Source organism: Calliphora vicina, chromosome 5 (genome assembly GCF_958450345.1).
Source record: "Calliphora vicina chromosome 5, idCalVici1.1, whole genome shotgun sequence".
In the NCBI taxonomy this organism is placed as follows: Eukaryota; Metazoa; Arthropoda; class Insecta; order Diptera; family Calliphoridae; genus Calliphora; species Calliphora vicina.
This window is the reverse complement of record NC_088784.1, coordinates 42,453,527-42,467,711: the sequence shown is the minus strand read 5'-3', so window position 1 is coordinate 42,467,711 and position 14,185 is coordinate 42,453,527. Positions and strand designations below refer to the sequence as shown.

Below are 14,185 nucleotides of genomic sequence, written 5' to 3'. Positions count from 1 at the left end.
TCATGCTAATTACTTGTTGTTATTTATTTAAAATATTTTTGTTTTTCGTGACTTAATTTTTATAATTTTTTTTTTATATTAACACGTATAAAATTATCTAATATTTATTTGTATTAAACTATATTTCATTTTGGCATTTCCTTATATGTCATGAAAAAAGAAAAAAAAACAAAATTAATTTAAATAAAATTTTAAACGCTCAAAACCGTTATTAACATTGACCCTGAATATGGTTTAGTAAAACAAAAAAAAAAAATAAAAAAAACTACAAATGGGGGAACAGAAAACACAAAATTTGCATGACAAAAAAGACCAAAACCCAAGTAATACAAAACGTAATTTACTACGAAACGTAACGCTCCAATATGGTATTTGATTCCAAATGGACGGACGGACACCAAAGAAAAAATAATATAACTTTAATAACATCAAAGTTCAATAAACATGCCAATGACTTTGTGTGTGTATATTAATAATTAATAATATTTTAACGTATACAAGTTATTTTTTTTATAAATAACTTGAAAAAAACAATAAAATTTATTGATAATTAAAACAAAATAACGTTAACGCCAACAATAGAAAGATGACCATCTGTTAAATAAACCGAAAAAACCAACACACATTTTTTGAATATTTATTTGAAATTAAATATTACACGATTCGGCTGACGGACAAATCACAATTAATGAACGTAGCGTTGTTTGTTGTGTTTATTGTAAATTTATTAAATGGCTTTATAATGATGTATCCAGTTTAAACTTTTTGATTAGAAAAAATTCAAAACATTTAAAAATTCGTGTTTTTTTAACATAAATCATAGGTATGATTCGAAGGACCTGAAAACTTGAAACTATGGTGAAGTTGGTACATATTTTGATAACATTTATTATTATTATTACAAGATTAAATTACACATTCGTTTAAAAATCTATAAGAAAACAGATTTATTTCGAGTTTGACAAGGGTTGACAACTTGACAGAAACTATTGAAAAACAAACACTAAAAACACAGACATTTTATTTAAATGATTGCACAGATACACAAATATTGATTTCAAACACGAAAAATATGATTCATATTTATTTAAATGGAAATACATACTATTAATGATGAATAAGTAATTAAATATACATACGAATTATAAATCCATTGACAGCTGTTTATGGCAAACTAAGTTTCTAATACGGATTTCAAATTAACTGAATGAAATGACTATAAATGAAGCTGATCTAAGAAGATTTCCTTTTAATTAATTAAGTAGGAAAAAAGCTAAACACAGTTGCTATTTTTATTTCTTTTGGCTTTCTAATGTTTATTTAAATGAAGGAACCATATACGAACGAAGTTGCAAAAAAGTCTTTCCGCCTTAATTGAACTTTTTTTTATTTATTTCTTCGTTTAATATAAAAATAAATATTTGTGGAATTATAAAATAATTTATGCTTTTAAAATTCTACGATACGCGACATGACTCCTACTTAAATTTCCTAAACTTCCACTTGCTCATATTGCTGATAGTTGGTTGTATCTTTTGCTTGCTGCTGTCTTTTTGGCGTTTTTGTTTAAATAACTTTGAACATAATAATATTTATTTGCCATAAATATATTTATGGTTATGAACAACAACTTATTAATAATACTACATACTTCTTTTTCGTCTGCGTTTTTTTTTTTTTTTTGCAATGGTAAAATATTATTAATATTTAATATATTGTTGGTTGGTGGTGTATCTATGCGTGTTGGTAGTTAGAATGACATCATATCTTACAAAACTTTAAAAATAACAAATGTTTTCAATCTGATGTGTTAGAATTTAAAAAAAAAGTTTGAATTAAATCAAAGCATTCTACTAATACTTGTTTGTGTCTTCCTACTAGGGAATTTTTGTTATTTTTAATAATTTAATTTTGATTCATTTCTCAATTTCATATGAAATAATAATCATCAAATACTACAAATAACTGAATACTTGCAATTTTAAATCATAAAAAAATTTCACATTTATATTTTGAAATTAAACTCCTTTTCAAATGTGAAACGTTTGAACAATTAGAAATCTATTCTCATTTAGGAAATGTCTTATTCATAAACTTTATTCTCATATGGGCAATTCCATGAGAATCGCTACCACGACTGAATAAACAAAAACCGAATGTAAATTTTGTATATTATATTATAAGAGAAACATCTGTCACGTACGGTATGTCACGTACGATATTAAATTTTATTTATTATAAAATCATGTTTTTATTTAAATATGACGGATTGTAAAGGAAAAATATTTCGTTTAGTGTAAGAAATTAAAAGAAAACATAACGCCTCTCACGATTCGAATATTTTCGCATATTTCTATATGTACCTCAAAATGAGTTCCATTTTATGTCACGTACGATATACCCTTATTTCGCTCAATATTTTGGACAGCAATATTTCGAAAGAACTTTTTATTATTTTAAAATGGAATGGAACATAAATACCAAATTATTTTTCAGATACTCTTATTTTTGAAAAATCTATTCCACTCTATAGGCGTACAAATGTCACGTACGATGATATGGAATTACCCATATGTATTTCAAATTTGTATTTCAACCAAGTGTGAAACACTCACATAAAAATATGAAATATTAATATTCGAATGATATGAGAATAACATTTGATATCATGTTGAGAAAATTTCTTTTGTTTTTATCCCAAATCAACCTCAAACCTGAAATTTGAAACTCAAATGTTAAAGCCCAATTTAGCCGAATATTCGAATATAAGACCAAAAATCAGCTTTCGGGGTTTTTAAGCCTAATATGGATTTTTTTAGTTTCGACCCAAAAAAACGGTTTCAGTGGGACTATAGCCATATCATATTTCAAACGTTTGATTTTGTATATGCTAGATATTCTCAAACTTTTTTAATTTTTAAACGTTTGATATTTAATTTATTTAATAATTCTTAATTTAATATGAAATTTTAAGTGTTTAACCAGAATAAGTGCTCAGCGCTAGTACTTGACTCTCTCAACAAAAATTTGCCCAGAATAACAGAGCCCCGCACCAGCTTATGAATTTCGTATTTGTGAATATGAAAAAAAGAGACAAAGTGAATGAATCGGAGACAGAAAAATATTGACTTTTGTTAACCGAGTAGACTTTTAAGAGTGCACAAAGAGAGCTCTAGCGCTCGACACAATTAAATGTCAATTTTGTATGTCCTTATGTATATGTATGTGTATATAAAGGCTGGAAAATTTTAAGGATTTATCCCCAAATTTTGGTATTTTGAAAGAAAGATATCTGGGTATAGAACATTTCGGTTTGGAAAAATTTACAGTAATTATTAAAGCCCAGTTAAATATATTGGGAGTATGTGTGTTTATCTTGCCAGATGGTTAAGTCAGGTTTTGCCATTCTGTCAAAGAATATTATTTAATAGCGAGAATTCAAAAAATAATAAAGATTTGCAAGAAATTAAAATATTAGAGGAAACAAAAAAACCCAAAAATAAAACATTAAATGCGATTATGCTGATTTTGCCATTAGTGGTGAGTGGCTTCAAAATATAAAAAGCCCCTGAAATGATATTTCAAAGCATAAGAATATAGGTTAAATTAAGTATAAATATATTCGTATTATTTGTAGCTATTGTATTTTTGTATTATTCTTGTTTTGTAGTCTAAATGTGTCATAGCATGAATTCTTATGTAAATCTCTATTATGAATAAAATTAAGGCCTTAATTTTTGATAAAGAAGCCATTCACTATATTTATAGGAAATTTGATACTTCAGCCTCTTAAGGTGGGGTCAAATTTTAAATATCTGATGACATTAATTTAAGAAAAACATTTGTTTTTAATGGCCATTATGTAAATGTTTTAAATTGTTGTTTAAACTTAGTTACATACTGTTTGAGTATGAAAATAAACAATATGAAGAAATATTTCTTTATATTTAAAACAATTTATATTTAAATTAAAATTAAAATATTGCAATATAATAACCAAGTACACACACAAACTAAAATAGTTATGGTCACACCTAAACATCTCACACTTTATTTACTCTAATTGTTATTGATATTTTTTAGTAAATTAATATTGTTTATTTAACTATTCAAATAATCGTATTTACAATTACTATATTGTGTTGTTATTGGTGGGAAATAGTGTTGCCAAATATTACATATTTTGAAAAATCTTACAATATATGTCTGTATTTCAAAATTCGTTTAAAATTATGACAAATAAATGTAAATTTTTACAAATTATTCATTTGCAAAATAATTCAAATTTAAAAAGTAAAATTCTAAAAATGTCTAGAAGATTGTGAAAATTAACTCCTTTCATACGTACATATCAATTAATTAAATGCCAACATTTAAATAAGACTACAATTAACAGAGTAAATATTTTAATTTTGGATTAAATTTCTATTAGCATCTTAAGAAACTTAAAAAATGAGATACATTTTGACATATGGCAACACTGCTTGAAAAAAACTTTTGCCTTTCTCTCTATCTCTATCTCCCTCTCTCTCTCTCTCTCTACACAATCTAACCAAATAAAAGCAACAATCTCGCGCAAGCATAATAATAATACATAAAATTAAAATAATATATTTTTAAACTGTTTGCAAATTTGTCATAAATTATTAATGTAAACTTTGTTCACATTATTGTTTTTATAAAAAAGTATTTTATTTTTATTATTATGATTTTATAGTGTATTTATTTTTGTATCGATATTCATTATCGATTTTTCTCTCTAATACTCGCAGGTGGTTTCTAGCTTTCGCAATTAGTTAGATAGAGAGAGAGAGTGTGAGTTTGTGTTTATTTTAGAAATCAAACGTCATTTGCAGTATTTTTAATAGAGTTCAAGTTTTTTTTTTTTTTTTTTTTTAAAAAAAAAGTGATAAAATAAAACAACAAGATAAATTAATTGTTTGTTAACGCTTCCATACCCCGCTTCACCCCTTTGTTTCTAATTTACATAATTAATTTTTCAAGAGTTTGATCATTAATGCATTTTACTTTTTGTCTAATTACTAAGAGAGCTAATAATACAGCGAGACAGACAAATATTTGTATATGTATACTCGTATATTGAATGCAAATAAGTTGAGATTTTTCAAAGTTGTTGCTTGACGATAGATAAAACAAATTTTAATTTAAATATTGAAAAATATAGAGCTAATAAACTAACAAGACTTTTCTTTCTCATAATATTGAAATATTAAAAACAAAAATAATCGATTTTTTGAAAATTTTATTTTTCAAATACATAAAAGTACTTCCAAGGAAGCAAACTAGCAAGACTTGTCTTTCTCATAATATTGAAATATTAAAAAAAAGAATCGATTTTTTGAAAATTATATTTTTAAAATACATAAAAGTATGTACTTCCAAGGAAGCAAAACCAAAGTGGAATTTTCTTGAAAGTTTTGTAAAATAACATCTGGGTGCAAGTTTTTTTTTGATTCTCATTGATTGAAACGAAAATTGTTTCATGTTTTTTTATTTAATTTTTTAAAATTGTATTAAAGAATATAAATTATTTTTTGTTAAATTGTTAAAAATAACTTTCAAATAATGTTGTATTTGAATATTTGCTTGGATTCGATAGAATCTAGAGGATACCAGACAAATTCTCTCATTCGTAATAGAAATAAATTTCGAACGCTTAAATCCCAAAAATAAAAAAAAATCTTATTCGTTCGAATATGTATTCGGTCGTGTTTGACTGCGTAATTAGCCCTCAGGTGTTCATTTCAATATTATTATACAGCCCAATTATGAAAACAATTCGTTCGAATATGTATTCGGTCGTGTTTGACTGCGTAATTAGCCCTCAGGTGTTCATTTCAATATTATTATACAGCCCAATTATGAAAACAATTCCCCGGGAGTTTTTTCCCTTTTTTAATTTTTCCTATACAAATTCTATGTTAAAAAATTTAATTAATTAATTCAATTTGAGCTTAATTCATTAAAATCTTAATTCGGAATCAGCCATTCATTCTATATATCCATTCCCAATATCTAAAGCTTTTATTCTGTGGTCAAATATATTATTGTAATATATTTGAATTGATGAAAAATTCAATCATTTAATACACTTTTAAAATTATTTTGTATTGGATTTGAATTAATGAAAATTTAAGAGATTCAATAAGGAATTAATTCTATAAGGAATTAATTCTCAAAGTAAAGAATTCAAAACATTTGAAGCACTAATTCCTTTGTGCTTCGGTCTATGAATTAATTCATAATGAATTCATTAACGGGATGGTTAAGAGATAACATTTAATTTAATTTCGTAAATGGAATTGAGAATTAACATTTGCTTATAAGTAATGTATTTGAACAAATATTATTGTAGTAGGGTCCTACTCGGAATAATTTTTCGGGGAATACCCGGGAAATTATGGGAATTTCTTTATAAGTTTTCTTTTTAAAGTTACTGTATTCTGCACTTATTCGTTGTGATTTGTTGCCAATAGAATGATTCGATTATATCCATAAATTTAATCGATACTAATAACAGAAAGTCAGTTGATACAGAACAATTATGATTGAAATAACCGAAATGTTGTCACTCCAACTATAATTTTTCAGCTACACCAGTTTTCGGCTTTATTTAGTATTAAAAATGAAAAAGTCCGGGAATTTAGGAACCCTATTTTATGGCAATAACAAAGTGCCATAATTCTTCAGATTGTTTTTGAAATTTCAATAAAATATGTAAAATGTTGCCGATTATTTCAATTTAAAAATATCAAACTAGACTTAAAATTCATGAATATGAAATTTGATAGTGACTTTTATTTAAAATTATGCAAAATTTATCATACAACTTGTTAGGAACTTAAGCTCTTAATGATATTCAATAAGTAATTCCATACGTTTGAATTCAACGAATTCAACATTTCAAATGTTTGATCTTAAAATCATCATTCTAAAAATCTACATAATTACGGATCCCATATACATTTTTAACTCATGTAAACTAACCTAAACTTAAGGGTAATTTTCGAAGAACAAAACAAGTTCATTTAAAAAATATTGTTAGTAATTTATTAAGTACGAGTATAAAAAGTTAAAGAGAACAACAAACAAAAAACGACATGCTTTAATAAATAATTATACAAAACGTAAAATAAAAACAAAACAAAAAAAAACTGACAAGGTCGTGTTTAAAACAAAAAAAATAATAACTCAACATCATTACGTACGATTTCCTTAAATAAATTGATAAGAAGGCGAGAATAATAAAAATGAATAAAAGCAAAATGTTGAACTTTTATCGGAGCAATTTAGTTTGAAGTAGCGAGCGAACGTGCAGAAATATTTAAGCGAAAATCATTAGAAAAACTAAAATTGTTATATGCAGTCTTTGTTGACCATTAACCGAGGGCGTCATCCTCGGCCATAGATAAACACCATTTCCAAAATTATAAAACAATATCTTTTAAGACATTCGTGATCGAATAAGCTTTCGTAAAAGAATTTCGATAAAAAATTACGACAAATTTTACTCGGTCACGAATGCCGTTTTTTAAACCCATGATCATATGAAAATTTTTTGATATTCATATTAAAAATCAACTTTTTTACTCTCCTAACGACAATATAAGATTCGACATGTATAGAACCCAATACATATTTGGTCAATTCACATGGTACCTTATCAGTCATATTGTCATAATGTCCTAATATATCAAGACTCGGCAGCTCGGCTTAACCGACTCTTAGGCATTCGTCGCAGGTATCTGCTAGTTGGTTACGATAACACAATAAACATAGTATGCAGAGTAGTATTATTTTAGGACATTTTTTGCTTGAAAAACAATAAAAACCATTGTGAAATATTAGGACACTATGACATGATAAGAGACCTTATGAATTGACCAATATTTTTCTGAGTTGTATTTCTATTCGCCTGGAAATGGTGTTATTAGTATGTTATTTTAACGCTCAATTTGAGAGCAAAAGCAGCAGTTTTATTTAACGTCAAATCCTGACGAGCAGCCAATAAAACACAATGGTTCCAAACAAGATAACGACAACAGCAGACAAGGAGAGACCGACATTGAAACACCTTTTTTCTTCCTCTTCGAAATTTAGTTTTCTGTTGTGATTTCAAAAAAAAAGGTGTATTGTCGGGTCATCTACCTTTTTTGGCAGGCAGAGAAGAGGGGGGGGGGTTGAATCGAAATGACTTACGTATAATATCCCAATTTTCTATAAAATATTCCCATATGGACATGGTACCTTTAAATTGTGTCAATGCATCTTCATAACCACCCTGGGGTTGTTGAATGGCTGACACATGTTTGGCCTTTTTGGCCGGACTAGTGTCGGCATAGTGATCGAGCGAAGCTCCACCGGGTGATATCGAGATTCTAGCTGGTGAAGCAGCAGCGGCCGTTGAGGTCTGATGATGCTGCTGACTGCGATGATGCGTATGATGGGAATGTTGGGTATGATGGTGGCCACCGACGCTGCTGCTACTGCTGTTGTGAACATGTTGCTGCTGCTGCTGATGATGGTGTCGGGTGCCACTTCTACGCGTTGTTGTTGTAGTTGAAGATTCATATTGCCCTTCGTTGGGATCAAATCCCAGCACATCCTTATAATAGGATTGTGATGTCATTTTGTTGCACGTTTAAAACGTACACGCTTTTAATTCGTTATTTTTTTTCTTTTAATTTTGTGGCAATATTTCTTTTTAATTTAACACTTTTTTTACACAATACAATAGAGTTTGAATCATAAGAACAGTTTAGTTATTTGTTGTAGATATTTATTTTTTTGTAAAATATTTGTTTAATATGGCAGTTGTTTAAGGTGGAGACAATCTTTTTATTTATGGAATTTAGTTGGTTTCATTCATTCTATTTTAGCGGTTTGAGTTTATTTCTTCTTTTATTTAAATCACTTCTTTCTTCTTCTGTGGAATGGCACTTTTATTTGTTACTTTTTATTTGTGTGTTTTGGAAAGATTACATTTATTTGTTCTAATAATCTCAATTAAAATTCCAACACTAAATTTGTAAAATATAAAATCATAAGTATTAGTTACGTTACGTTGTACTACATACAATTTGAATTTTGCATTTTAAAATTTGTTGCGAGCAAAGTGGGAACGTTCGTTTTGTCGTTTAGTTTCTTCGTGTTGTAGTTTGTGCCAAGTGCACAAACAGTGGACCCGGCCCGTATCGGAACAAAAACCAAAAAAAAGAACAGAACAGAATGTGTATGAATTCAAATGGGAACATTTCCGTTACAACAACTAAGGAATTTAGGTGCGTTTCTGTGTGCGAGGATTATTAATAGAATCAGACTCTCTTTGTTTCATTTACATACTCTGATGATGGTTGGGAATGGGAAAACAGACTAATAGAAATTCGTCATAGTTGTCATTATTTATAAAGGCGAATATGAGTGTAGCAACCGATCGACGAACCAAACAAACAAACAAACGATCACTAAAATTAAACTTAAATAAACTAATGAAATATTCATTTACTTATTCTAAGGAGTGAGAAATATGAAATACTGTGCTGTTATTTGTGGGCAGAGGTTTTAAGTAAGACATTCATAGAAATTTGTTTCATATATAGAATTCAAACAAAGCTAAGTAAACTACTGTTCATATTGCTTTACAAATTTAATCATTGGGCTTTCAGAATATATTCCTAGCAGGTGTGGGTTTGAGGCTTAGATGGTGCTACAATGGGTCAGAGTTAGCAACATGAGTTCCTAATCGGAAAAAATTTCCCGGGAATTCCCGGTTATATTTTTTTTTTATTTTTGTTTACAGTATTATTTCCGCACAGATAAAACAATTCGTTGAGATTTGTTGCCAATTGAATCATCAATTTTGTTACCCCAACTTAAAATTTATCAGCCATAACAGAAGAGTGAAACATTTGATTAGCGATTAATTCGGTTATTACAACTAAAACTATTTTCTTTGTGTGATAAAAACCAATTTTAGTAGACAAAGTAAGAAAATATAAAATCTCTGTTTATTGATATTTTTACAAATAAAGCTTGAGTGTCTGTAATTCTCATTCGCTCTATAGTTTTGTTTGTATAATATCTTTAGCTTACCTAAAGCCTTTGAGAAAAGGTTTCCTAATGATCTGGCCTAAGCAACCAGTAAAAGGCTCATAGGAACTAGGTTATCTCCCAACAATAAATTTCAATGAATTTATTCAAATAATAATTATAACTGCGAATTTCTCTAACGCATTTTTTCCAACATTTTAATTATGACCTATGATTCGAAAAATTTCACTGGTTTTTGGCTTAATTTAGTATTAAACATTTTCCGGGATTGACAAGATTATTTTTAAATTTTCTGAATTCTAGCATTTATTACTCTCTACTGAGACTGCTGATTTAACAAATTTAAGCAGGAAAGAAAAAGGTCAGTTAAAATTTTCATTAAAAACATATCATGACTGGATAAGTTGACACAATTGTAATTATTTTGATACTCTGACCCCCATTTTCTCAATATCTGGTTATTTTTTATCGTGACGATATACTGACACTTCTTATTCAAAAAAAATGTTAATTGGGGGTTTATCGTTACGAAAAACGATAACCAGATATTGAGAAAATGGGGGTGAATCTGTTTGCAGTTTTTTGATATAAAAGAAAAAAAATAAGTTGTTTATTATTTATATAGATAAATTTGAGTGTAATTCTTTTTTCAAATTTATAACTGGTTTTTCTATACAAAGTTTTATGTACAACAGATTTTTCTATAGAAAATTATGAGTAAAACTGTCTTTTTTATAGACAAATTCTTATAACACATTTATTTATAGAACAATTTGTGTATAACAGTTTTTTCTATAAAACAATTTGTGTATAACAGTTTTTTTTTAGAAAATTATGTGTACATATAACATTTTTTCTGTAGAACAATTTGTGTATAACAGATTTTATAAAGTTGTGTGGATAACAGATTTTTTTATAGAACAATTTGTGTATAACAGATTTTTTCTATAGAATAATTTGTGTATAACAGTTTTTTTTAGAAAATTATGTGTACATATAAAATTTTTTCTGTAGAACAATTTGTGTATAACAGTTTTTAGAAAGTTGTGTGTATAACAGATTTTTCTATAGAACAATTTGTGTATAACAGTTTTTTCTATAGAAAATTGAGAGTACAACTGTTTTGTTTTTATAGACAAATTTCTTATAACACATTTATTTATAGAACAATTTCTATATAACAGTTTTTTCTATAAAATAATTTGTGTATAACAGTTTTTAGAAAATTGTTTTTTTCTATAGACAATTTCGAGTATAACAGAATTTTCTAGTGAAAATGATTAAAAATTTCAACATTAAAGCTCGGGGGTGAAAAAGTACTATGTATTAGAATATTCCATGAATGAATTATTTAATATGTCTGCATTTGATATCTGTTTATAGAAGAATGTATAAATATGCACACATTCATATTGAGTAACAAACATTAAAACTAAAGCAACAACAATAACAACAACAACAACATCAAAATAAATTGTTTAATATTTTGCCGGCAAAATAAAAATCTACAACAAAAACCCGGCAATTTAACACAATAGAACACTACAACAAGACAACATAATTGTTGTTGATCCAATTGGCCAAATGCCAGCCAGCATCAGTTTTCTCAAACATTCAGACAAGAGCACACAGGGTGTTCTTAAGAATGAAACCGATTTTTGTATTGTTGTTGTTTAGAAATTTCTTAAAAAACAATTAAATTCATGGGCTTTTCGTAAGTGGCAACAAATTTTATTGCAATCCCACAAAATTTGTTTACCGGCTCTACCAGACACACACACACCCAATTGGGATTGATTATGGCTATTGAAACAGATTTTTATGTTTTAAATTTATTTTATGTCTATTGATCTACATACAATATAATATAAAATACAATACAATTAACAACGTATCTAAATGTTTAAGTATCTGAGTGTTGTGTTGGAGTGTGCCACATTTGCTTGTGTGTGTGTCTGTATTTAAACTTTAACCGCATTTAAAACAACAACAACAGCAATGTCGTTTGAGTTCATTGAAATTGAAAATTAAAAATTGAAAAAAAAATGTTGCACAAACTTCAGTTGACGAATAAGGTTTTTGTGTGCATTTAACAAATAAATAAAAATTCATTAATTTATTTTAATAAATTATGACATTTCAATGAGTTTCACGCACGTACATTATCATAAGTGCGTATGTACGTACAAACATACATCAGTTTAATGTGTATCACGGCACATCACCACGACCCGCAACGCCACATCACTCCAATTTATTTATTTCTTTATTTATTGTATGTTGTACTCGTACTTCGTACACTACACTTCAAAAATCTGTTATATTCCTCTTCCAAATTACCCTCCGAAATGCTATTTGACTGCAATAGCCAGCCCAGTCAACACGTATAAATAAACATAATCTTGGACATTTTTAGTGTATGACGATCATGTATTCGTTTGCTTGAAAATCGTCTAAATAAATTCTATAGTTCGCAACAAGATTGTGATATAAAAAACCAATTGTTGCCAATTGAAACCAATTTATTTAATTTTTCTATTTGAGTGTTTACGCCCAAGTAAAGAAAAAACAAACAACACATTAAATTATGTCAGCAAAAACTTACGCAGGAGATTTGGAAAAGAAAGCAACAAAAGACATTAGGGACATTCAGGTATTTGGGAATCCCAGGTAATATTTTTTAACAAATTCCCGGGAATTTCTTTATAAGTTTTCTTTTTAAAGTTACAGTATTATGTACGCACAGATAAAACATATTCCTTGTGATTATATCCATTGATTTTCATAATTACAAAGGCGCGTAAGGCACATTTTGTTGTAAAGAACTAATACCGAACTTATGTCACCCCAACTAAAATTGTTCAGACAATAAATTTCTTTATAAGTTTTCTTCTTAAAGTTACAGTATTATTTTTACATGCATAAAACAGATACATTGTGATTTGTTACCAATCGAATGATTTGTTTATATCCCTTAATTTTTTCGATTCTAGCAACGGAAATTTATTTGAACTAATTGAATTTTTGTCATCACAACTAAAATTTTCAACCACAAGAAAAAAATTCGGTCATTAAAACTGCATTATTCGATTAGCCATAAATTTGGTTGTAATAAGCAAAACGGTTTTCTCTGTGAGACAAGTACAGAATACATTTTATTAAAAACAGGAAAATTTACTTTTCTAATAGGTCGACTAATATAAATTGAAAATTTGTTGAGCACCTTACAACTTCTTAGGATATTCATATTTATAGAAAACAATGTCAATAATAGTTGTTGAAATGGATTTATATTCATACATTCTGATTTGAAAACTTTCTATTTAGAAACCAATTCCACATTTTTTCCAGATTTAACTTAGACGGACACCTTAAATCTTTTTAATTTTGAATTTAGCTTTAATTGAATTAACTGTTTATTAAAAAAAATCCCGGGAATTAACAGATTCTTTTATTGTATTATTTCCCTGTTTAGAATGGATAAAGTCCAGGAAATTAGGAATCATTTTCTGTATAATTTAAGATTGAGCTACAAATCATTAAAAATTCATATTTAATAAAAAATATTTTACAAAAACTGAAAAAGAATAAATTTTTCTCGTATAAACGCATTTGCAGGGGTTAGCATTATCTGATTTGACTCAAATTTTCAGAGTTGTATGAAATTCCAAAAAAAAGTCACCCCACCCCTATCGTAAAGAACATGTGAAATTTATGTTCCCATGAAATATCCAAGGGAAAATTTTTTACAAAATTCTATCTAAAAATTTCCCATGTTGGGGAATTTTTTCACGTGAACAAAGTTTATGAACGAAATATGCGAAAAGGGAACATATTTCATGTGAAATATTGATTCGCGATAGGGGTGAGTGTCATATTTCATAAACAAAAAGTTTTATTGAAATCGCTAATGACAAATTCAGAATACAATTTCTTATTCGAAGGCTCTACATAAGTGGCCAACACAAACAGAACTTGCCACATCGGTAAATGTATTTGTTTCCCTTTTGAAAATGTTAACGGGTTTCGCTAACATTCGTGTTGTGAGGCGTTCGGTGGCTATGAGTGCCGACCACTGATCTAATAAGCATTTGAATTCCACACCCAATGCTGA

At 27.8% G+C, this 14,185-nt stretch overlaps 1 protein-coding gene across 6 annotated transcripts in view; it reads right to left on the bottom strand.

Annotated features, from left to right (window-relative positions):
* Positions 1 to 14,185, bottom strand: part of shot (dystonin-like protein short stop) — a 149,228-nt gene that overhangs the window by 96,151 nt on the left and 38,892 nt on the right. For 5 of the 6 annotated variants that reach the window (XM_065513709.1, XM_065513707.1, XM_065513704.1 and 2 more), the window contains exon 2: positions 8,269 to 9,041. The exons of the other annotated variant lie outside the window; for it this stretch is intronic. In XM_065513709.1, the coding sequence (XP_065369781.1) occupies positions 8,269 to 8,650 (382 nt within the window). In that variant the 5' untranslated portion in view covers positions 8,651 to 9,041. The remainder of the gene's footprint in view (positions 1 to 8,268; positions 9,042 to 14,185) is intronic. 6 annotated transcript variants of the gene reach the window in all.